At 42.8% G+C, this 25,404-nt stretch overlaps 1 protein-coding gene across 1 annotated transcript; it reads left to right on the top strand.

Annotated features, from left to right (window-relative positions):
- Positions 1–627: 627 nt before the first annotated feature.
- SENP5 (SUMO specific peptidase 5) lies at positions 628–17,997 on the top strand. The gene is made up of 9 exons (XM_059479141.1): positions 628–1,825; positions 4,910–5,015; positions 5,161–5,308; positions 5,903–5,950; positions 7,863–7,940; positions 11,250–11,387; positions 13,049–13,132; positions 14,518–14,568; positions 14,659–17,997. Exons 1-9 carry the CDS (start codon positions 877–879, stop codon positions 14,767–14,769), a joined length of 1,713 nt encoding a protein of 570 aa, XP_059335124.1. The 5' UTR covers positions 628–876; the 3' UTR covers positions 14,770–17,997.
- The last annotated feature ends 7,407 nt before the right edge of the window (positions 17,998–25,404 follow it).

The raw sequence follows: 25,404 nt of genomic DNA on the forward strand, positions 1-25,404 counted from the left end.
GATGGCTGGGAATGACCTGTTTATTGCTCTACCTCTAGGGAAGGTAAAGGAGCAAAGCCTGTTTACACAGCGAACCATTGCAACTATTACTTGTTTTTCCTTTTGGTGGAAGTGAAAAATGTCTTCGGGAATGTGGGGTTGTGGATGGAGGAGGAGTGGAATTTTAGATAGGCATGTGGCCTGAGGGATGTGCCTTAGTGTTTTGCTATTATGTTACAGTCCAGATAACTCTGAATTAATTTCCCTTGTTCTTTCAGTTATTTTTGAAGATAATAATGCAGCAGAAAAATGAAAAGCCATAGAAGACCTTTGCTTTGGCAAAGAAGTCAGCTGTTGGCCCAGTCTGGAAGATGGACCACTGTTTTTGGAAAGCCTGGGAAATACTGCTTCAAAAAGCAAGTTTTCCTAACTTAGAAGAAAAGACAGAGTGCCCAGCTATTTGTGAGTTTAAATCACAACAAACTGTACAGAATACTGCAGTGCAGAAGGAAGACACTTGAGCTCCAAAGCAGGTGGGCTCCTGATGTGCTTCTAAATGCAGAAACCTGTCCAAAACCTACTGTTGAATTATACAACTTTCCTTACAAAACTACTGAGAGCAAAAAGATCCTGTCCCTATCACGAAGCTGAAAGCTCGTCTGTAGAAGCAGTAAGGAAACTCAACAATGAATCCTTTCAGAGTGAAGATCCCTTGAATGAAGAATTTGAAACTGTTGCTGTTCTCAATAGCATCTCTTGCCATATCCATTATGTCTCATGTGGCTCGCTGGAAGGTGCTGCCTTACCTGTAAAGAAAGGTGGTTTTGTATATAGCGCGGAGAGCAATAATGATGAGGGCAACACAGTCCTGGTAGTTTTAAACAACTATAAAAGGAAATGCTGTTGCAAAGGGAGTGGAATGGAACTTGTGACCCCTTGACAGCTCTAAAGAGGTCCAAATTTAACCATCATACTGTAAAAAAGAGATTTTTATTTATGATGCATAAGAAACTTTCTATGGTTAAGTTTCGGTATAGAATCATAAAATTCCCGAAACTTCGAGCAAGAGGCAAGACTTGCAAATTAAGAAAAATCAGGCGAAGGTGGGTGCAGAGAGTTACAAGGGACCATCAGGAAACGCTTCAGCAGGATTTTGAAGGTGGATTGTGTAATTTGTTTTCTTCCTGGAAATCTAGAAGTAAGCGTCTTTGGAAGCGGTACAGCTTGTCAGATATGAACAATAACACACCCAAATCTGTAGGAGCAGAGAATGAGATCTGTGCACCTGAGATCTGCCACACGCAGGATGTGTCTGCTGAGCTGTGTTCTGAGGATCCAGAATCCCAAGGGCACGGTGCCAGTCTGGATGCTGTCCCACCAGAACTGCATGTTAGAGCTTCTCCAGAGGCAGAAACCTTGCACCAGGTGGAGACCAACGGGGCTCTTGCAGAGGATCATTGCTCTGACATTGTCTCCGTGGCAGGAAAAGAACTCGCTGTTTCAGATCAAGATGGTGCAGAATCCAAGGAGGTTGTGGGTGTAGATGGAATGACACTGTTGCAATCCCCCTTGCAGGATTCTGATGTCAGTGATAATTTTGCAAATGGATCTTCATCCATGGAGCTGACACAGAATGAGGACAGCTCTAGCCAGATGGAAGTAGAAGGCTCCTTAAACTTGGACATTTTTAGTTCAAAATTACTAGATCACCCTTACAGTAAAAGTCCTCTGGAGGAGCCTTCACCAGAAAGCACAGGACTGAAATCAGGAACTCGGAAGGGAGGCAAAAGGAACAGTCAGAAAACTTCCCGGGTGGCTGATGAGCAGCTGGCAACGTGGCTTTGTGGTATACCTTTAAATATCTTAGGGATCCAGGAGTTCCTGGAAATTGCTGCTTGTATTGTGGAGTTTACATAGTGTGTTAATTCCTTTACGAAATGGTTTCTTACTCTGAATTGTAAAGGTCACTTAGCATAACATTTGATTAAATGAGGCTGCAAAGAGGAGAGCTGCATGAAAGAGGGACAAATGAATGTTTATCTGACAAGCTATTTTAAGATTATTTTGTTTTAGAGAATACAATGTAGTTTAATTGGAATCTGCAGGAAACTGTTGATAGAAATTTTAAATGTCTTATCATGTGGAATCAAAAGGTTCAGGTTTTTACCTGGTTGACAATTGTTATTCTTAATTTGGTTTTTGAAAATCCTAGGTATTCTAATGCTTCCTTCTGCCCTTATACTCTCTACTCTTCCTCACTAAATCACTTAAACTTTGGGTTTAATAGCCAAATACTGTTCATTGTCCCTTAGTTTTCTCTCCAATTGTTCATAGAGTAAGCTTAATGAATCCTGTGAGACGATATTTTTTTAAAAGACTGGTCTTAGCAAAGGTTCTGCAAAAAGTCTTTGGGGTTTTTTTGTGCTATGCTGAGCATGCAGTATTTGACAGTCACTCTAAAGAGAAGCATGATAAAAATAGTAATTGGTGTCTTATTTATGTGTAGCAGCTTTTTACACACAGAGTAAGGAGCAGTAAGCTAACACGTTGTGCCATCTTGTATCATCAGTGTAACTTCAGAGATGTTCTGATATCTTCCTTTGGAGAAATTGGCTTTTTAGAGTCCCATAAACTGTAAGCTGGTGTCAATGAGTGTTAAAGGAATTGTTTGAAGTTTGACATGCTCTGATTTTTCTGCCTCCTGTTGGTTCTTCAATTTTGCAATTTCTCTAAAGTAAAATGTGAAGGACACAGTGAACCTCAAGAAAGGAGTTAGTTCTCCACATCCGTATCTGTAAGTCAGTGTGGGATGTGTACCTCTGTGACTGGCTTTATGTGATCCAGCAAGGACCAGATGCTGTGTGAGAAATGGAGAGAAACTCTGGTAACCCAGTGAAGAGATCACTTCTGCAATGGAGTTTTAAAGTTTGTCCATCAGAAAAAGAGATGTAGTCCTTCTATAACAGGCAAGAAGCCAAGGTTGTATCAGGGTGGCAAAGGTTAACGGTTTGTGGTCTGATAGCATAGTACTTCTGAGTTTTCTCAGCTGAATAGCTGTAAAGAATTGTAGTTGTAGGAGTTCTTGTGTGTTTAGGAATGTTGTTAATAATTAACTGCACCCTAAAAGATAGCGCTGACCTGGCAAGAGTTCCTGGGGTAGAAACGTGAAGGAGGTGCAAGTGTTAGGGCTGCTCTTGGGTTTTGAATTTCTCTGCAGCAGCTGAACTCAGACGTTAATGGGCTGCCATGCTTAGTGCATTCAGAAGTGCTATTAGGTATCAAACAGCCCCATGGTAAATCCTGTTCATGATGGGTATCTGATTTTGCCCTGGGGCTGAACTTTGTATTCTTTTCCTTGAGTTACACCAGCCCAAGTGAGGTCAGTAGCACTGGAGGTCTGCAGCTCTGCTGCTCTTAGTTGTAATGACAAGAACAGTCCTTCCTCTGTGCATTAATAGAAAGCCTTTAAAATTTTTACATATTAAAACAGAATAAGGTACACTCGTAAGCCCCATGCATTGTCTAGCTAGACTTCTAGCCAGAGTGAGGAACATCTTCCCTGTCACAGTGTACTGAGATGTAAGGGATAAAAGTTGTTAGGCAAAAGTGTGGCAGAGTTGCAAGAAGGTCCTATTCCCATGAAGAATGCTTCATTGTGATTTGATCTTGTTCTTCAATCCTTCCTCCCTTCCTTCTCTCACACTTCTTATTATATCTTCACTGCTATTCTCAGCTCGTTTTGGGTTTTTTCTTGGTCTCTCTCCTTTGGTTTTTATTTTTACTGCTGTTTTTCTGGCACTTTTTCTGTCCAATGTTTCTCTCATCTTGCTTTTTCCTATCCTGATCTTGAAAGTTTCCAGGAAATGTTCTTAAAGCCTTAGTAAGCACACAATGTCCTATCCAGTGATGCTCTGCCATCACACCCCAGCCTCAGAAGAGTCCTGGACTTTGGATTAATGCAATTTTCCCAGACTCTGATCTCAGATCCAGCTTTCTGTACACACCAGCTTTCTGTACACAAAACAAATGTTTTCTGCTGCATCTGAAAATTCATTTTCAGAGAGCTGGACAACTTGGTCTTTTTTCTCTTATTTACTAGCAAGTGTTGAAATCCTGTTCTCCATTCTCTTTCATTCTCAGAGTGGTTTTGGATGGTTGTATGGAATTTTTATCTTCAGTGTTCCAGTCTTGTGTTTGAGAAAGAAAAACATCTATTTCCTAGGTTTTTCAATTCTTCCAGCATTCATCTCTTCATTATTTCCAAGTTAATATGTTTTTCTGGTGTGGTTGCTCAGTGTTTTCCTGGGCAATGACAGGCTGACATGGCTGCCTGTGTCACCTTAAATGCCATCCCTAGGATGCAAGGGTAAAGGAGTTAAACTGCTGGGAGTCTGTCTGGTGTCTGTTCTGTTCACTGCGGTGCGGCAGCGGAACTGAGCAGGCTGCAAACACTGCCAGCTCCAGCTGTCTGCGTTTGAGGAGAGTCATTCTGCCTGCCATAAGGACAGGATACTGGCTTTTCAATGAAACCTGTTGCAGGAACTGATGGCTTTTCACGTTGCAGTAAAATGATTTAAAATGCTAATTGAAGCAGGGAAGGGGATGGATTCTTCTCTAGCACTGGTATAATTAGTTTGCTGTAGATATGTATGTGTATGGGAAGAAGAGGGGGTGATCTTTTCCTGTGAAGCTGAGTGATCAGATTCATGCATTTTTATTTTTGTCCTCCTTCCCCTACCCCCGCTTTCATTTTATGTTGCCAATTTGAGCTTAGTTTTCTTAAATAGATACTTGTCATGTGTGGTGCTGCATGTTGGTTGGGTGCAGAATGATTGCTGGTTGTACCTGTAAGAACTGAGAGCTTTATTGGATTGGTGAACTCAGAAGCTTTTTATATGTTTGCACTTTAATTTTTCTGGTATATTTAAAGGATTCCTAGATGAAGTTATGAAGAAATATGGCAGTTTAGTACCACTCTGTGAAAAAGATGTCATGGGAAGATTAAAAGAAGTCTTTAATGAAGATTTCTCCCATAGGTGTGTAGCAGTATCACATTGTTCACCTGGTAAAGAACAAAAATCACTTTGCTACTGCATGATCTTCATCTAACAACTAGGAGAACAGAATCCATTTTACATGACCTTGACTTGATTTTTCTCTACCTTTTCAATCCACTTTTAGAAAACCTTTTATCACCAGGGAAATCATGAAATATCGAGAAAAACATCCAAAAACCTCCACTTGCAATTTCCGGGTCTTCTATAATAAGCACATGCTAGATATGGATGATTTGGCTACACTGGAAGGCCAGAACTGGCTGAATGACCAGGTCAGAGATGCTTGGTGTTCATGTGTTTCCCTAACCCTTTTTAGCCCATTTATGTTAGAATACCAGTTGTACACCTGCTGACATAACAGGTGGGCTACCTTTACTTTGCACTTCACAAGTAAAAGGAGTGGTGGGCAGCTTTTACAGTGACAGGTGCAGTAAGTCTGGAAACGGGGACTTTTGAACAAATGATGTTGGACTATTTTGATAAAATAGTGGCTACTCATAGAGGTTTTAGTAACTTTCCCCATCCCAAGCTTGGGCAGATTGCAAGAATGACAGAGTGAAACAGCAAACTGTGGCCCATAGCCAAAAAAGCAGGAAGGCTGCAGAGCCCAGGGCATGAACCAGTAGATTTAAATAGTATTAAACTGCATTTAAGATTGAGGCAGTGTTCAAGCAGCAAGTTACAGTCCCTCTCCAGGATGACCACTATTAGTTGCAGCATGCTTGTCCTTCAGACAGTGTGGCTCTTAGGTCTTCTCTTCATATTGCTGATTTAAGTGGGTAGGGGTCTGTGTTTTATGGGCACTTGTGAATTTGGGTCTTAAAAAATTGCGATGTATGTATTTAACTATTTACTAACTCTTCCAGATAATTAACATGTATGGTGAACTGGTAATGGATGCGGTCCCTGAAAAGGTGAGGGGGTTTTATTGTTACACAAATGTACCTAATGAGAGATGGAGAGGGGAGGGTGAAACTTTGCGCACTTCAGATATAGAATCAGGATTCAACTCAACCATGGCCAACAAATTATAGTGGAACGAGTGGTTCCATTATAATTTTTTGCTATGTGCTGCTCAGATTTTCTACCTTTCCTTTTCCCTTTTCAGTGCTGTTGCTCCTGTTTCAGGAACTGACTGCATTAGCCCTGCAGGTGCTCTCTGTGGTAGCCTGATGTCAGTGATGTACCTGTGGAAGACACGTGCCCAGTTTTGGCCCATCCCACTCTCCTTACTTCTCTGGAGGTTTCTTTCCCAGCTTATCAGCTTCTAAAGTGCTGTATTCGTGCCTTTGCTCAGCAGCCTAGTGTTTCAGCTGAAATTTCTGATGAAGATGGATTTCTGCTGAGATGACAAACCATGAGTGTTAGCATCTGAACCATGCACGTGTGCTGCTTGCACTCACCCTCCCGCCCACCTCGTAGCTGTGGGGGCTGTAACAGCTCAAGCTGTGTCAGCTGCCTGCCTGGTGAATGTGAATTTCTGTGGAGCTGCTTGGTTCCTTGGCAGTATTGACTCTGCAGGACTCTGTTTTGTGCATCCTCCTCAGAATGCTTACAGCTTTGCAACTGCAGTGCCTGGCTGTTGGTGGCAATTGAGAGAAAGAAAGCAAAAAAAAGTAATCAAGATACCCCCCCCCCCCCCCCCCCCCCATTTTGTGACTAAATTTGCAGTAGTGACAATTATAAGAACCCATCTGTTTAGGGACAGAACAGTTTTCAGGTGAGACCACAAAGGAAGAACCAAACAAAGCCATTTTTAGATGAGCTCTGCACAATGTAACTCTTAAAATCTTCAAGCTCTGAAGAAAGAGCGTTGTTGCTTTGATTGGAGGTGATGGTGATTCTTCATTAGTATTCTCCATATTTCCTGTGTGCTGGGCTAGGGGTATTGGAGATTGTATCTGTTTGCTTGTGTCTGCTTTTTCTTCCTAGTGCATAATTGAAATCCTCATGGGAGATTTTGTGCTGGTACCTCAGAATGTGGTTTTGAAGTCTGTTGGCATAGCTAATGGCTATTAGACTGTGTTCTCAGATGCTGAATTTTCTAACTTTTTTTTCAAGTAACAGCTCAAGCCTCCTACCACCTCTACACTAGCAGAATTATTAAAAACAGATGTTGCAGATTTCTATTTGTATTAATCTGTTAGTATAATTGCAAGAAGCGAAGCACAGGGAATAATAGTGTGAACTTGGAGCTAATTTTTTTTTTTTTTGTATAAGCCTACATTTTTTTGTCATAAATGTTGATTTTCACTTTCCAAATGGATCAGTCATACCTTAAAAATACTTCTCAATAGCAGCATATTGTTCATGTCATAAGAGTTGAATGCCAAAGACAATGTTGTTGGACTAAATCTCATAACTGTTTTGATCAATTTTCTTTTTCTGAGTCTCAGCTTCCAGCAGCTAAAGGCAAAAGTTGCTCCCTTCTCCACCACCCCTGCTTTTCCAGCCCAGTGTTCTCTTCCTTGATGCCTGTAAAGAACAACAAAAACTAACTCCTTGTCCTGGTGTTTTTCTCCCAAGTCTGTCCCCAACAAAAAAATTAAACATGATATGCCTGGAGATACAAAAATGTAAATATAAATGCTGCAGTGGCTCACATGATATATTATAGGGGAATGAGGCTTATTTTATTAGCTTGCTGAAGAACAGTAAGAGTTGAGGCTTGGCAATGCCTCTGTTTGTCCCTACTGGGGTTCTGTTTCTAAACCTACATTAAATATTGCCTCATTACAAGTTGTTTTGTATAAATTATCCTGGGGGAAGGGGAATGACTGTGCATGAAAATTTCTGTGCTCATTTCTCCTCTCTCTCTCTTTTTAGGTTCATTTCTTTAACAGCTTTTTTCATAGACAGCTCGTAACCAAAGGATATAATGGGGTAAAACGATGGACTAAAAAGGTACCTTTAACATGCTGTCATCAGTGCTGGGCTTCTGCTGGGCTGGGCTCAGTCACTGACTTGAAGCTGAGTTAAGTGTGTTATTTGTAAGGGATGGGTTAGCAGAGGAGCTGTACAAAGTGGGAAGGGCTTGATGAAAGTAGTAGTGTGGCACTATTCAAGTTAGTATGGGTATGTTGTACTTGGAATGGCTAAATCTTCAGTGGGAGGTTATCTCTTTGTGTATGTTCATGCAAGTTGTTAATTTAACTGCAAGAAATGTCTCTTACTGCTCCTGACAGTGCCAGGTACACTAATCTACAGGAGAGCAGACTTAATTCTGCTTCCTCCTTTTATCTCAGCCTGGTATTCTTTGACAAAATCAAATTGTTACTCCAAGTAACGCATACCAGGTACTAGAAAGCGAAAAAGAGACCCATGGTTAATAAGTCAGACTGTTGTTCTCTTGACAAGAACAGAATTCACCTTGCTTTCCAGAACCCACACCAGATCATGGGTGTGATATTTTCAGGGATAGCTAATGCAAAAAGAAATACTCTCTTTTTTTCTAGGAACATTTGTCCTTTCTAATATGGGAGATGAGGCAAGACTAATCAAAGGCCATGTTTGAATGTATGATCTTTCTGCAGAAGTACTTAAATAGCACACATCTGTGAAATGCTAGAGATGAACTCATTATCCAAATATAAAATCTATTCATATAATTTATTAAAAATCTCTTTAAAGAGAGATGGAATATCGGTACTTAATATTCCCACATATTATTTTTTAAACATTCCTTTTCTCCAGCAACCCAAGTTTTGTAAAAACTCCTGAAATTAAGGTAGATTCTGGAAGCAGGATCTGTATTGTTGTTGCTGCTGAGAGGTACCTGATGAGACAGGACAATTTTTAGATATTTACACATAAATTCCTAAAGAATCTCTCAAGCAAGAATGAGAACTAAGCAGTTTCTATGGGAAGGATTTTGTAGACTCCTTCATCCTTAATTGCAATGTGCAATTAAGGGGAATTTGTTTCTGCTCTTGAAACACACCAGAGTATAGCACCATGTTTTGTGAATGTTCTCTCCTGGGATACAGGATATCCTGTGCTGGCTCTGGCTGCAGTGGTTTCAGAGCCCCTGTTAGTGTCTGTCCCTTCTGATCACCCATCACACTGGCACTCCTGATTCACTGTCACGACACAGAGCTGACTCTGCTCTCGTGGTGAGTGAATCTGGGTTGCCACCACTCTTGCTGTACATCAGTTTGTAACTAAAGACAAACTTCTAGCTGCCTGTTTCTGCTCTTCTGCTGCAGGATTGCACACCTGCAGTAATCCCACAGCTAGGGCCACATGAGGTCCCTTGAGTTTTGTGTGGCTCTGCTGTTGCTGGATATCACAGAAGATGGAGTTCATTTCTCTTACTCCAGTTTTCCTTTGTGGTCTCAGCTTGCTGCTGGCTGACATCCCTGTGCTTCTCTCCAGGAGTGATGGATTGGTGTGTAGTGAATGTGCTGTAATTCAGTCAGGAAGCAGTTTCTGCAGGTGGGAGCAGGGTCGATGCTTGTCACAATCAAAGGACTGTTGTGAGCCAGGCTCAGCTGATAACTGCTGTGAATGCCCACACCTTTTTGTCTCTTCGACTTCCCATTGTTACTCAAGAAATAGACTTTTCTTTCCTACAAAAGACCTGCCCTTGCCAGTAGTGTTGCAATTATGTACAGTTCAAATTGCACAGTGCTTAAAAAAAACAGGAAAAAAAGCTTAGAAATCTTCCCACAGGATGAGTTCATTTAGTTCAGGATTCTATTTTTGCTTATTTTCTGGACTGTGCCACCAAAACCCCAGTAATTAGACACTTCTTTCAAGAGGAGCTAGGAGAAGGAAGACCATGAAAGGCCCTGGCTTGGCTGGCTTCCAAAAGCATAAGGGCTCATCTGCCATACAGACGCGGGGAGGGGGGTGTTACATCTGATCTATTTGTTCTGTACTTCAAGACCTTTTCCCTTGTTTGCTTGCCTGAGACCACAGTACATCTGCTACAAAGCCAGCTTTGAGAAAGGATGAATCTTCTCTACCTTCTTACCCTCCTTTGCTCTGTTCACCAAAGCATCCTGCACTCCTCTGCTTTCCTCTGGCAAGTCCCAGAGCCTGTGTTAGTGCAGAAGAGGTCAAACTACAAACTTGCTGGTTTTGTGGGGTGTTTGTAATTACAGCCTCTTCATAGAATCGTGGAATGGTTTGGGTTGGAAGAGACCTTGCAGATCATCCAGTTCTGCCCCTCTGCCATGGGCAGGGACACCTTCCACTATCCCAGGTTGCTCCAGGCCCCAGCCCCTGCCCCACTTCCAGGGGTGGGGCAGCCACAGCTTCTCTGGGCAACCTGTGCCGATGTCTCACCGCCCTCACAGGGAAGAATTTCTTTCTTTCATCTAATCTAAACCTGTCCTCTGTCAGTTTAAAGCCATTCCCTCTTGTCCTGTCACTCCGTGCCCTTGTCCAGAGTCCATCTTCAGCTTTGTTGTAGTCCTTTAGGTACTAGAAGGTGCTATAAAGTCTCTACGGAGCCTTCTCTTCTCCAGACTGGACAGCCCAAACTCCCTCAGTCTGTCTTCATAGCAGAGGTACCCCAGGCCTCTGAACATCTTTTTGGCTTCATCTGGACCTGATCCAACAGGTCCACATCCTTCTTACCTATGGGGCCTCAGAGCTGGACACAGCACTTTGGGTGTGGTCTCCTGCAAGAGCAGTAGAAGGGCACAGTCTCCTCCCTGACCTGCTGGCCTCACTGCTTGTGATGCAGCCCTGCATGCAGTTGGCTTTCTGGGCTGTGAATGGGCTGTGAATGCACACTGCTACCTTGTGTTGAGCTTCTCATCAACAGCCCCAGTCTGTCACTTTCTCATTTCTATCAGCAGCTCTGATAGAATTGAGTGGTGCTTACACTGGACAAGTGTCATTACTGAAGAGATGAAGAGCTAACCTAAACTGAGGCTCAGTTGTATTGCCATCATTACCTAAGAAATCCCACTTCAACACAGATATTGCAGTGCAGCATGAGCAGGATTTTGTCACAAATACAGAAGTGATTAATTCTGACACTGTACAAGGTTCCTCAGCCACTTTCTGGACTGTAACTGTATTTTTGTGCCTGCTAATAAGTTGTGTATTAGGTAAACGTGAAGAATGTGATGATCAAGTGGAGGGGGCAAAATAAGATTTCAGTTATGGATGGCAGAAAGGAAACTTGGATACAATTAATGTATGGCTGTGCTGTATTCTGCCTGTGGAACTCTCTGTAATGTATGTTGTTCTTTTTGCCAGGTGGACTTGTTTAAGAAGACTCTCTTGTTAATTCCTATTCACCTGGAAGTCCACTGGTCCCTCATTACTGTGAACATCCCCAGTCGAATAATTTCATTTTACGATTCCCAAGGCATTCACTTTAAGTTTTGTGTAGAGGTAAGAGTGACAGCTGTGTCTGCAAAGTCTGAACTGTTTTCTTAAAGGAAACACTCCCTCTTTGTTTCTGTTCAGCCATAAACTTTAAATGTGGTATGTCTGTCATTGTCTTGCTGTGTATGAAATGGGAATCATCCTGTCCTGCTGAGGAGTCTGAAGCACAGGGCTCGAGGGTCACACCAGAGCTGGGAGCTGAGGTCAGACTGCCTATTGCCCAATTAGCCTGACCGTGTAACAGCACAGCTTTGGTGACTCTGACTTGGCACTCCCAGAAAAAGCAGGAGCTCAAAGCCCAGTGCCATGGGGAAGCAGAAGAACCCCAAGGAGAGTGAGGGCACTTCTTTCATCTGTTAAGGGGCTTGTGTTTAGGATAAATGATAAATTGTGCTCCTTTAGGGGATAGGTTGCCTGGGTGAGAGCACAGGACTGAAGATGCTGTAGTGTTGCCCAGTGGGGTTTATGTGTTACTGTGCTATTAACAGTGTGTTGCCTTTTTCCTTGTCCTGCATTGAAATGGGGTGTTTGCCTCTGGTTAGAACCCAGCAACCTTTCAGGGCTGCAACCTGAACACCAGAGTTAAATTATCAGTCTTCCTGATAAAGAACAGCCAGGAAATTTTTGCTGGGCTTAGCAAATTGTAATGACCCTCTTACAAAAGCTAATTTTGTCAACTTAATTGCTTGCTTGATGCAGCAGCCCTCTACTTTTAACTGTGTGTAGTTGTTGGCTTACAGAAGAGTAGTAATTATTGTACCCAGGAGAGTTCCCAGCCAGGACTTCTGAATGAAGATAGTATGCCTGCTGGCATTTGCTGAGGATGAAGCTAATGTTTGTCCTGGGAGCAAGAGATCTCATGCTCTCTAGCTTGTGAACGTGCAGCATGAACCAGCCATCAGCCCTAAGGTCTCTCCTACAGCCTTGCAACCTGATCTCTCCCATCCCATTCCAAGCAAGGCATTTGCACCTGAATGTCTCACAGACATGAGGAAATTTTATTTCTGCCTGTTCTAGGGGTAGGAGGGGAGCAATACCCCAAAATTCACTGTGATCCACACGCTAAGGTGAATATTTGTGTGCTGCAGTGTTTAAATTGTGCTGTAAATTCCCAGCCTGTTTACAGAGAAGTAGGATTTGCTTAACCCAAGACCACAGTCTCATTTATCTTTCTTCCTTCTCTTCGCTTGTGTCAGCCTGTTTTTTTCCCCTGTATGTCACTAAAACTCTCCCTGGAGCTTTGTTGATTAGCTGCAGAACTGGAGCATTTTGTATTGAGATTCCAGCAGGAAAATGCGGCCATATTGAACGTAAGGGCCTTGGTGTCAGCCAGGAGAGAACACATGCCAGGCTGCTCTGTTTTTCTGTGCATGTCTGGGAGCACTCTGACCTTGTGCCTGGGTGCCACAGCTAGTCTGGAATGAAGGAGAGCAGTGTACAGCATGGCTGAGGGGTGTTAGAGCTCCCCTTGATAGACTAAAATGAGCCTTGATGGTAAAAGGCACAGTACCCACCAGAGTTCATTTCTTTACCTCTAGATTTTAGCTCCGCTCCTAATGCTCCCCTGAAAATTGTCCTCATTGTCAAAAGGATTCCAACCAAGCAGTCAGTGTTTCTCTCCTGTTCTTTAGTGGGTGAATAATGTTGCTTTTTTTCCTTCTTTAAAGAACATTCGAAAGTATTTGCTGACTGAAGCAAAAGAGAAGAATCGCCCCGAGTTCCTTCAGGGTTGGCAGACTGCTGTGACAAAGGTAAATGACAGCACTTTGAGCCCTGGGGTCTGACTTTGTGGGAGATTTCATGGAGCTGCTTCTAAATTTATATATTTGTACAAGCACTAAATGGGTTTATGCTGCCCACAGGGAGGGTACTGGGAGAGATGCAGGTAGTTACACATTGGAATTCCAGCTCTATTGGTCATTCAGCTCCCACCAGGGCTTTAGCACTTTCTGCAAGTGGCTTGGTGATCTGAACAATTAAATGTGTGCACAGCAAAACCTGCAGCTGGTGTCCATATTGACACAAGGTCAAGGACTGACTGATCTGGACACTCAGCTGCCTCCCTTCTCCTGAAAGGGCTGTTCTGAATGGATGGGCTTTGGTGAGAGAGAGAACAGGCTGATGTTGCTACTGCTGATATTTTATGTTTGCTATGGATAGAGGGCTTTGGTCTCCAGGGCTGTTTGTGGCACACTGCGTTTGATCACAAGTAAACAAAGTCTGGCAACAATAAAAGGGAATAACTTGTGTGTAGTGTAAATGAGGGAATATGTAATTTGCGTAGCCATCCCATAATGGCTCCAAAGATATAAAACAGGTCATTGCACACCAGACATACTTCCAACAGCTCCCTCCTTGCACAGATTTATTTTTAGATGCTGATACAATGATAAAATGATTCTTCTCTGCACTCATGCACAACCTGTGCAGTCAGTTCATCCTCCTGCGTTCTGTGAGGCAGAAGATCTGGGAGTTGAGAAAAAACAATTACTTTGCCTTTTCAAGTGCCAGAGACATAATAGCACTAGTGATTGGGACTTTTTAGCTCTGCATATCAAAATTGAGCGTGTTTGAGGAAATAATGAAGGTTGAAAGTTATCATTTGAGACTGCCTTGCTTGGTTCTGTTGCCTAGTGATGAACCATTTGTCATGCTCTCTGAAACCCTTTGGTGTGGCTGGGGGAGGAAAGCCACTGCTGGTAGCATGGATGCTGAGAGTAATCTTCCTCTAGGCCTGTGTGACTTTGCTGATATAGTTTTGTCCTGTGTAAAGTAGATAATGCTGTACAAACATTTATTTAAACTAATTGAGAAGCTGTTCTGTGTAGGTCACTAAAAGAAAATAAACTTGAAAGAAAGACTGTAATTTATTTTCTGTCCTATACTATATATTTTTCTAACTATTAGATGTTATTCTAACAAGGTGTTCAGTGTCACCTTGCAAAGTTCGGGATGAGACCAAGTAATTACAACTCCAGTTTCTGGTGCTGCAGAACAGCTGTCTCTGAGCATGAGACAGCTGATCCTTATGCTGAATCTGCTTTTGGACATGAAGCAGGAGTTAGAGAATGAAAGGATCTAACTAAGTAAAAGGATAAGGATCTGACATGTCTCTGGTTGTTTCTTTTCCTTTCAGTGCATTCCACAACAGAAAAATGACAGTGACTGTGGGGTTTTTGTGCTCCAGGTAAGAGTATTCCTATGTAAAAATCAGTGGCCTGTGTTGTTCATGTAGTAAATGTCCTTTTTTTCAACCAAGCCTTTTCCTTTTCCCCAGTACTGCAAGTGCCTCGCCTTAGACCAGCCTTTTCAGTTCTCCCAGGAAGATATGCCCCGAGTGAGAAAAAGGATTTACAAGGAGCTGTGTGAACGCCAGCTAATAGACTAATAAAATGCAGCCAACCTAATTTCTCTGGCATTTCTGACAAGTTGCAGCTGGTGTTTGTGTACTTGAATTTCTGAAAATTTCCATGAATTTTGAGCGATTCTCAGCTGAGTGGTGTGGCCACTGTTGTTACCTCAATCTTTTGCAAAGTTCTTTAACTGGCAGAACATAACAGAGCTGCCATAGACTATTCCTAATGTCAGTTTGGTTCTCTTATGTTCTTTCCTGTATTTAATATTTATTATTTCAGCATGCATATAGGCAAAGCATGCAACTAAACCCATGAAACGGTAGATTTGGGGCACCTTTGAGGTGTAGCTAGAAATGACAAATACAGGTGAATTTGTCTGGAAAAATAAAGATGCATGATATGTTTTCTGATGCAATAATGCTTTGAATGTATCAAAAAGTCAATGCCATAAAAAGAACAGCTAGAATGTATTTGATAGTTCCATTGTCCCTGTTGTGGCTGTGTAATACTGGATACCACATTTTAGGGTGGCTAAACTCATCTACAGCTTTAATTTGTGAAGATCCCTTTTTCAAATAGTCCAAGTTGCTAATAAAGTTTGTTCTGTTAGCATTTCTCTGGCTGTCATTATCAGCCTGTCCCTATAGACAAAAAGCAGTCTTTGCACAAATAGAGCTTCAGCACTTGTCTGTGTAAGAGAAAGTACAGAAGTGTTCAGTCAGTCAGATAGGTGGTAAGTTCCAAGATGCTGCAGAAGTCTCCATGATGTGTGTATTAAAGAGAACTATAAAGCTAGCCTTTAAGAATCACAGCCTAGATAGTAAGATAAACTCCTTGACAGTAACTGTTTACATCTCAGATGGCGTTGAGTCATTTCTCAGATCCACGATATGCAGTGAAAATGTACCATTTCTCCCTTCAGCTCTGTCTTCAAAGCTTGCTGTCTTTAACCTCCCATTGGCTTTTGCTTTTGTTCAAATGTAAATGAATTAATTTCTGCTGTATCTGCTGTTTGATTGTGTCGAACATCCCTGGTTTTGTCTGTGTCCAGTAGCACCGATGGGTCTGGCTGGGAGTTGCAGCACTTGTGGGTGCAGTGCAAACACAGCGAGGTGATGTCACCCTGCTCCAGAGGGGTGGGAGCCCACGAGCCCAGCCCTGAACTTTGCAGGGTTGTTGTGCTGGGCAGAGGGTGGGTGAGAGCAGTGGGTCTGCTGGGCCTTCACCTTGGGCTGGAAACTGCAATGTGCTCCTTGCTGAAGAGAGCTCCTTCTGCTTGAAGAGATTGTTGTCTGGCGTTGCTACACTGGCAAATGTCTTTGCTGTGTTTTTCTGCCAGATACAGGAATGAGCCCAGAGGAAAAGTATTTTCATTGCTAAGCATCATCTGCTGCACAACTTCACTTTGTGTCCATCCATAGCCCTGGCTTCTGGTGGAGGAAAACCACTTTGACTTCCCTGTCTTGCAAATTAATTCAGACTTGAGCTAAGCCAGGTGCAAATCCCTCCTAGATGACGGGAGGGAGAAGGGAGGGGGTGCCAAGCACAGTCAGGCCAGGAAGTGGAAGCACGTGCACACTGCTGTGCTGGAGAAGGAGTTCCTGCAGTATTCTTGCGTGTTCCCACTTCCCCTTGTTGGCAGCTGGCAAGGACTGGCTTAATTTAGCAAGATAAGGAAAGCCTTAAGCACTTGTGTTAGATAATTTAAATGAGGAACTTAATGAATCAGAAAGAACCTAAAACCCAGACAGCAAGATACATCTGCCCACTGTATGGTGCAGAGCACCCCACAGCACATGGTTTATCTGTGTTTCCCTGAGGTGTAACTGACAGGACAGCAGCACGTTCTTGAGGTGAGTGCTTGTGAGCAGTGGAGGGTGACTTCCATGAAAACTGGAACTTGGGATGTAGTTCCTCCTGTGGGGTAGCACATACAAGCCAGTGCAGCCATTCTCATCTCTGTGCACTGCTGTCTCATGAACAGCTCCAGTGCTTATGTGGTGGGACAACTGATCCAGGCCGCAGTTAACCCAGAGGACAGTTCTTACCTCAGTATAACCTGCTACTAATTGTGCATCCTGATGTGAGGGAATACACAGAATTGGGTAGCCAAGGAGAGATGTGGACGTGGTGCCACTCTGGGTGCATGAAAGTGAGGCTTTATTTTCAAGACTCCTGGCAGAAAAGGAGTGGAACAAAAAGAACTGCATGAGCAAATTGCTTTTACTTTCAGAACTTGAGCAATTTGGTAAGGAAGCTTGAAAAGTGTCCTGTGAGACTACCAGCCTGGGAGGCTCAATGCCTCAAAAAAGACCCTTATTTTTTTGTGCAAGTTGCCTTGTTGATGGATATATTTCATTGCATGGGAATGTGCTGGAACACTGCACTACAGACAGTTGTTTCCTAAGGCTTGGTGCCTACTATTGGTAGTAGGCATCCATCTTGGTCTGTGTGAGAGACGGTGAGGAGCCTTCAGTCACGATCCCCTTATCATCAGCATCAGCCAAAGCCCAGGATTTCTGTGAGCTGTGTGTTGAACATGGGTGCTTTGAACGAAGTGCATGTGTGTCCCAGATCATTGGAGGGGAGGGGGCTTGCATTTGAATTTGCTGCCTTGTGAACTGGGGAACAGGGTGGGGAAACATGCATGTTGGAAAGTACTTCTTATGTGCTTTCTTGTCGTCTAGAGGTTTCCTGACAAGTGTTCCAGTTGGTTATGGGGCAGCACAGAGGAGTTGCACTTGAGTCTCCAGCTGTGAACACACCAGTGAGGGGCCTCTGAAAAAAAAAGAGGGGAAATTGAAAACAGATCTAATGTAAGCAAAGTATGTTGGTGCAGTGTTGAAATTAATCACAGGCAGTCAGAATATCAGGCTCTGTAATGGTGTATCCTGTGAAACTGGACTAATTAACTCCTCCTTGAGAATGTCTTTGATGCCTTAAAGGAGATGGACTTCATAATCTGTAGTCATTTTACTAGTTCTTAAAACATTCAGAACTATGTAGAGTGTTTTTATTATGAGAGGCACATTTATGTGGATGTAGTTATGGCTGTTAGCAATTCCATTAATGTGATCTTCAGATTTTCATAAATCACTCTGAACTGGTTTGGCAGATGCTTAAATTTCACGACTTGTTCCAAAGAGATTGTCTCGCTGTGCTGATTTATACAAATAGTCCCAGAACTGGTGAAGCCTCTGCCTTGTGCGTGACAAATTTCAGCTACCTGAGTTGTAATAAACCTTAAACAGAATTGAAAATGAATTATCAGTTTCCATTTTGTTTGCTTTAATCTATAGTTTTAAATGACTGTGTCCCTGATACAAATCAATAAATGCAGAGTGTGGCCTTGATTCTGCAAGGTAAGTAGAGAGATGCCTATTGCTGAGCTGCTGGCACTTGCAGAATGGAGGCTGGACCTTTGTGCTGTCTAATATGCAGCTGTTCTGTTCTTACCTGTCTCTCTTGAGTGTGAAGGTGATATTTTGAATGTTTCACATGCACTGATCACCGAGCCAGACAGGCTTGCACAGAGCTGCTGGCTTGTGTTGAATCTCCAGCGTAATGCTTAACCTACCCTCACTTTCTCAGACTTTTGATTGGCGTTATCTGCTGTAGCATTTACTCAATTCAACGTGAAAATTTAAACCTTGCAAAGTGCTGCAGAGTTAACTCCACTGAGCAACGACTGTGCACTGTGGGTGTGCTCTTGCATTGAATGAAGCCCATGTTCCTGTGCAGTAATAAAATTGAGTTTTACCATAAACCCTATTTTCTTTCAGTGGTTTGGTTTCATTTTAATTTTAAAAGCAGCCGATGTGATGTTTGAGGGAATGTTTGTAGCAGCTTGTTTTGGGATGTGTTATTAGGAGAAGCCTCTCCAGTTGATTAGTTCAGTAACTCTGAGCTGAACACTAATGATGCTCTCTGTCTCACAGTGATGTAACTTACTGTGGTTTAAGTTCTGACAACATACAAGATTGGAGATGTCACCCATTGCATAAATAACGGTGGGAATCTTGCATTAGACACTTTCTTCTAAGGTGGCATTTAAAAAACACAAATCTGTCAACAGAGCACGTAGGACTTAAATTGCTTTTCTAGATCAAGCTACACTAATGCCCTTCTTGTATTGCTTGTGGATTTAGCTGTGTAACTATAGAGTTAAATCTTGTCTTTGCTGCATGTTACAAAGCTATACAGCTTGTGAATTTGTGATAATGGTGAGAATGAAGGCTTAGCAAATGTCTCTTTAAGCTATTAATCATGAGACTGGCAACATCATTGCCTTTATTACATTCATAATTTAAAAATCCTATCTTGGAGGAGGAAACATGGATGCTTGTTAAATATATTCTTCAGTGGAAAGTACTAAGAAATCAGATCATTAAAGTACAGAATCATAAGAGACACTAGAGCCTTGCCAGGAACAATAATTACTATTTATATGTAATAGGCACTGGGAGGGAAAAAGATGAGTCTGGTTTGCTTATGCCTGAACTTAATGGGTTTTATGAGTAACCAGCTAGAAGGATTTGGGGATTGAATTTCATTTCAAAGTATGTAATATTACAAACTACAGAGCTAAAAACTGTTGTAAACGGAGTGAAATATCTTGAGAAATCAACTGGTTTGTTTTCTCTCAACACAAGGAAGCAGAACATGTGCAAAGCAGCTCCAGCTCCTGCCTGAAATTCTGATGATTATTCATTCCTGGGTTTAATTTCAGCATTGCTGGTAACTCATCTCCCCATACCTTGCACTTTGAGGTTCCAGACCTTACCTGAGCACTGAGGTTAACTGGGGCTCTTTACAGGCAACTTTGGGAAGTGGCTGAGAGGAGGAGGGATCAAAAATCCATTGGGGAATCTGTTTGCACCGCCTTGTGATAAATGTTTTGTGGGAGGAAGAGCAGGGGAGAAACTGAGCTTTAAAAAAGATGTTTTTAACTGGATAATGTGGGTCAGGTCATGTTTATGGTATGTATAGAGCTTGATGCAGACAAGGAGCCATCTTGTTTATGGAAACCTTTGAGATGAGTGGGAGAGAAATGCAGGGAAGAGATGCCTTCTGCAGGGATCATTGCTCTGCACAAATGGACACTCTGTCTTGCTTCAAGCCTGTGCATTTTCCATCAACTTAATGCAGGCAGCAACTGCAGCAAAGGAAGAAATTCCCTCTGCAGTGCTCAGCTGAACATCACGTTTCTTTAGGGCAGTTGGGGCTTGACAGCTCCTCCTCAGCATCTCTTGGCAGCTCCAGCCCATTGAAGAGCTGGCAGGCATTGCTGCTCCGGGCAAATACAGGGCTGCTCCAAGGGAGGATGCTCACAAATCCAATCGATTCCAGCTCACCTTTCAGGTCTGGCTTCTTCAGGGTTTCAGGTTTGGGAGGTTGCTGGGTTTTGTTTTGTTTTGTTTTTAAAGAAGTCTGAAATACAGAGAGTTTTAGGGTAATTCTTCAATTAGTATGATTCCTTTTCATTCAGGAAACTTGGCTTTGGAGATCTGCTCTCAGTTTTGCATACTGAAATGCTTCTGTTTCACTATTAATGGGCAGAAAAGAGTCTTCAGGGCCAAATTTTTGGCAGAGTTTTGGGTTTTGTTCTCTGGTGAATGGATCTTCAGGTCAATGGTTTTTTCCCTTTAGAACATGAATATAGCTAAAATATTCTTAAGCCATGAAATGTAATGCCTTGAATTAATGACCATTTAAGATTTTTGTAAACAATTGGTTGTCCCCAGAGGGGATGTCCTAGTCTTTAGAAGGGACTGGGAAGTATTTTGAGGGGATCAGTGCTATTTAGAAAACAGGGAGCAAAAAGGTCCAGCTCCCAAATTCACTCTCTGATCATTTTACCTGAACGAACATCAGAAACAGAGCATTTAAGTTTTGATGCAGTTCTTAGAAGGGCTGTAGCTCATGGCCTTTCCTGGGGCTGTGGGGGTTCCCTGGGTGCAGCCTGAGTCAGATGGATCTTCCCAGGGTACTCTTTGGCCACCAGATGTCACGCAAGGACCACCAGAACAGCGTGTGCTGCTGAGCTCCAGCTCCCAGCTCGTGGGTTGACCAAGCCATGGTGTCTCCTGGTTGCGTGTCGCTGCCACGTCGGTGGTTGTCTTCTCACACGTTCCTCAGCAACGTCTGCGCTGCAGTTGCAGAAAGAATGTGTGTGTTAAACCAACCCCCCCACCACCACCTTCCACCCACCCTCAAATCCACTGAAAATCCCTCTGTATCAAACATGTAAGTGTTTGGCTCCAGTGCGATTACTCCAGAGTCCCATCAATTTTACAAATTGGCCGAAACATTTTTTGGTAGAGAAGCCTTGCATACCAGAGGTCTTTAGTCTGATCAAACTGCTGCCCTACCATAGATCATGACTGTTATTTTTATAACTCTGTATTACCGTGGCAAATGCTGGGAGCGGGGAGAAACCACATCAGTAGCAACCTCTGTCTGATTTGTGGTCATATGCTTATAACTTGACATGGTTTTGCAAATAACTAAACAAAACCAGGAATTCTTTTAGGGGGAGAAAAAAAACCCTACCCAAAACTCCAAAAAACGGCTGCATCAAATATCTTGTGTGGAGCTTGAATTGCTCACAATTTGCATCTTTTAATGGAAAATGGTTCAGTGCAGGAATGGGAACTGGTTGCCCTCTGTTAGTGAGTTGGGACTGTGCTGTGGCTGTCAACCACTGCCAAACACTGTGACAGCCTCTGGGCCATGCATTTTCTTGAATTTTTATTTAATTGCTGGTGTCTGCTCAGGCTTTATCCTAAATTTAGTAACATTCAGTGCTCACTTTTCTCTGCAATACCTTTATAAATTCCCATATAATCTGATCTCTAATTTTAAAGCCATCTGTCATTTTTGAGCTGTGTATTTTCCAGCTTTAAAAGGTCTTGTTGAAGGAAAATTTAAATTCATGGTCTACTGAAAATGTATTTTTCTTTAAATTATTCATTGGTAAAATGTCTTTGAACTTGTGTTTGTGTAGCTGGTGAGCTGGGGGCAGATGTTGGGATTCCTGGATGGTCCTTGCTCAGATGCCCCATCCAGAGCAGTGCTCACCTCATGGCAACAGTGGGACTTGCATCAACCCCTCACGCAGGGACCAACCTTCAGAGAGGTGTCCCCTGTCTGTCACATGCCAGCCTGTTCACTAGGTGGCATTGCTTCCCATTCTAAAAGCTTCTAAATACTTCATTAATTATGCTAATCCCCGTGGTGGACGGAAAGTGAACTGCACTGCTATGTCTTCACCCTCGTGTCCTTTTTTTCTACTTTGCTGATGGGATTTCTTGGTTTGAGTGACCTGCAGCATCCTCATCCCAGTTGGTGAAGTTCAGTGTCCAGGGAAGGCTTTGGCTTGGCAAAGGTGAGTCAGCCTGTTGGGAACACTCTGAAAGTGCTGCCCTGGCTGTTGGTCGCCAGCTCTGTGTGCCAAGTCCACCAAAGTCATCATTCTCCTCAAGTTACTGACCTGGATTATTATCCTTAATAAAAATTGTCAGTGTACTTGCTGGAGCAGGGGTGGTGAAGCCTTGCCTGTCCTAGAGTGGGAGTAAAGTGTGCTGATGTGAGAATTCTTTCTGACATCAGACCAACCATGGGGGCAGCAGGAGAGCAAGGTGCTCTGGAGGATAATGAGCTGCTACTCATCACTTGGGTGTTTTGAGGGAGATTTGTTCATCTCTTTTCCATGTAGCCCTGTTATTTTATTTTACATTCTTATGCCCTTCCTTGTCTTGCTCCTTTTCTTACACGAAGTCTTAATTAAGGGCTGGAACGCAGAAGATTTAAGAATCCTATCTGTTGCCAATGGGAATTAATTGCAGCCTTTTGTAGGCTTTAAAATGAGATGAATTTTGCTTTTACAGGCTCGTTTTAGTAGCAGGAGTACTTGGTTTGTCCATGGGACACATCAGGAAGGCAAGGTGGCGAGGTCTCTGTGAGGTGCAGCTCTCACCTCTTAGGTGTCAGGTCCTGGGTGTGTGAAATCACAGGAACCTGCGAGGCTGAGAATGACCAAACCCCCTGAGGCAACTGATGCAGCTGAGATGAGGGTGCTGCCCCTCGAAGGAGGGGGGTCCTGCCGCTTCCCAGCCTGCAATACTGGTGCCCCTTTCCCCTTGCAAGCCCTGGTGGTGCCACATGAGAGTTAAGACCTGCAGGGGCCGATCAGGACGGGCGAGTCCCACGCTGGGCTCAAGAACATCCTGGCTTTGCTCTCATGAAAAGACAAGACAAAGTAGTTTTTGAACAAGACTTTTAATGAACAAGTAAGATAAAAATAAATGTAAATTGAAGATCCTGTTTCTCATGTGTATTTTATTAAAGACTACAGAGTTGTTCATTCTTGCTGTGTAGTATAATTGCTAAAACATGATTTGTAACCAAATATAGCTGCTTGCATTAAAAATGGCAGTACTTCTTACTAGGGAGGATGATATGGTAAAGGAATGCTCATTTAAACAATTACATAGTTCAATTTTTATTTTCAAACCCTCAGCTTTTTCACTTTTTTAAAAGTGAACCTAACCTTGAGATGGTTTTTAGCTTGAATTTTGTTGGGCTGCACTTGGATAAAGAATGGTATGCAATTAAAATAAACAATATACTTTTAAAACTGGTTATATACAGAAATTAAACTTGTCAAACCATGTTTTGCATTTTGCAGTGATTGAGTACAAGATAATGAATGTGACAGATTCTGGTCACAACAGGACTATGCCTTTCATTGTCCAGGGCCTCTGCAGCCATGGAAAGCATTTCCAGAAGCCATTTATGAGAGAGCAAGGATTTACATTTAGTGGTTTAGTGCCTACAGCTTTTTGAAATGTTTTGTGTGGCTTTTTTCCTCTGAAATTCTAGAATTTCCAGCTCTCACCTTTCCATTGTGGGTTCACATTTGCCATGGTGAGCAAGGATGGGAAGATAGATTCCCTGTTCTCCCAGTTCCATCTGAGCTGGGCTGGGTGAAGATCACCTTGACCTACACTTGGTAGCTGGACTGGAAACTGGTGGCAGGAGGAGATGAGCTTTGTGTGACAAAATGGGCAGATATTTACATGTGGTAAATAAAGCCATCCTTTGTCCCAGTCTAAAGGCTGACATGGTGTTAAGTAACCAAGGGTTTCCTGTCTTCTGAAGGCAGGGGTGCTCCTTTCTGAGTTTGTAACCTGCTGAAACTCCCACATCCATCACCTGAAGCTGGCCTTTCTGAAATACCTGGTTCATGATGATGTGAGAGCAGTCAAGGCTGGGATCCTGAGGCCTCCTCATTTCCCTCTTGCCCTCAAAAGGTTTAAATGTTTGCTGGCTCAAGCTCAGTGTTGACTGGAAAGAGGATGTGTTGTGGCAATCCTGGTGAGCAGGAAAATGCCTTTTCAAACCTCCTCTCTGCTGTTTCCCAAGGAATTCAAGATCCAGTTGTACATCCACACCTTTCATTCCTAAGTACCCCTCTCATGAGATCCACACACAAACTATTTCAGAGATGTCTTTAAAAATCAATAGTCCTGGAAAGAAGTAAACAACTTCCCTCTGATTTGAGATGAAGTCTCCAAGAGCCTGTGGATGTCTCTGGGGAGGATCATCAAAACCATCCTCAGCCCCACTCCCATGTCAGAGTTTTTATCTGGAGGAGAAGAACAATTGCATTTAATTTGAAATGCTCTTAGGAGATGATAACTTATTTTAGAATTAGAATTGAAATAAGAATTTTTTTTAGACTTGACTGGAAGTTTTGGATACTTTCAACCTTATCCAAACAAAAACATTGATTTTTGGTTAGATGTCTCCAAAGCCACACTTCTGAAAGCTCATTCAACAGAATGCTTAAAGGTTTTATTTCTATCCCAAAGGTGAAAGAAAACAACTTCAAAATGTCAGAAATGCTGTTACCTGATGAGCTCTATTTTTTGTAAGGTCAAGAAAAAGTGATAGATACAGTAACAAGCATTTCTTCTGTTTCCTTTTAAAATATATATGTGATGCTCAAGTTCATAAGTGAAGTGTGTGCCTTTCAGCAGCTAAAAAATAGCAGTGTAAAGGCAGAGTCCTTGGTCTGTCCCTCCTTGTTTCCCCTGAAATCGATTTTGTTTTAAGTTCTTCTGGTGTAAATAATTTTAATGAAAAGGAGAAAATTGCTAGGTGGAGTTTATCATCTGGAATATATAGGCTTAGATGGTTTCTTGAAATACAGAAGACATGTGAGCAGAGCTCTGAATGCCCTGGAGAAGTAGTGCCCAACCCCTTTAAAAGGAAATAATAATTTTAAAAAAAGTTGTTGTTATCCTGCCGTGGAGTGGCCTGGTGCCATTCTGTGTGCATGGAAGGGTTGGGGCTGTGGGTGCAGCCCTGGCACAGCCAGGTGTTCCTGGGCGTGTGATGGAGCTGCCCCTGTGCCTTGGACACATTGCAGGGCCAGACCCCTTCTCACAGCCCTGGAAGCAGGGGCAGGAGCAGCTGAGGAGCCTCATCCTCATCCTCATCCTCATCCTCCCCACTTCATTTGCTTGGAACTGTGGTCCCAGAAGATGGGGAAGCACGTGTTGGTGGGGGACTGGGGGAAAAAGGGGATTTGAGCAAGGTCATGATCCATCCCTTGAGGGATCCATGTGATCCATGATCACACTTGCTCTGTGCTTCTCATT

Source organism: Ammospiza nelsoni, chromosome 10 (genome assembly GCF_027579445.1).
Source record: "Ammospiza nelsoni isolate bAmmNel1 chromosome 10, bAmmNel1.pri, whole genome shotgun sequence".
Taxonomy (NCBI): Eukaryota; Metazoa; Chordata; class Aves; order Passeriformes; family Passerellidae; genus Ammospiza; species Ammospiza nelsoni.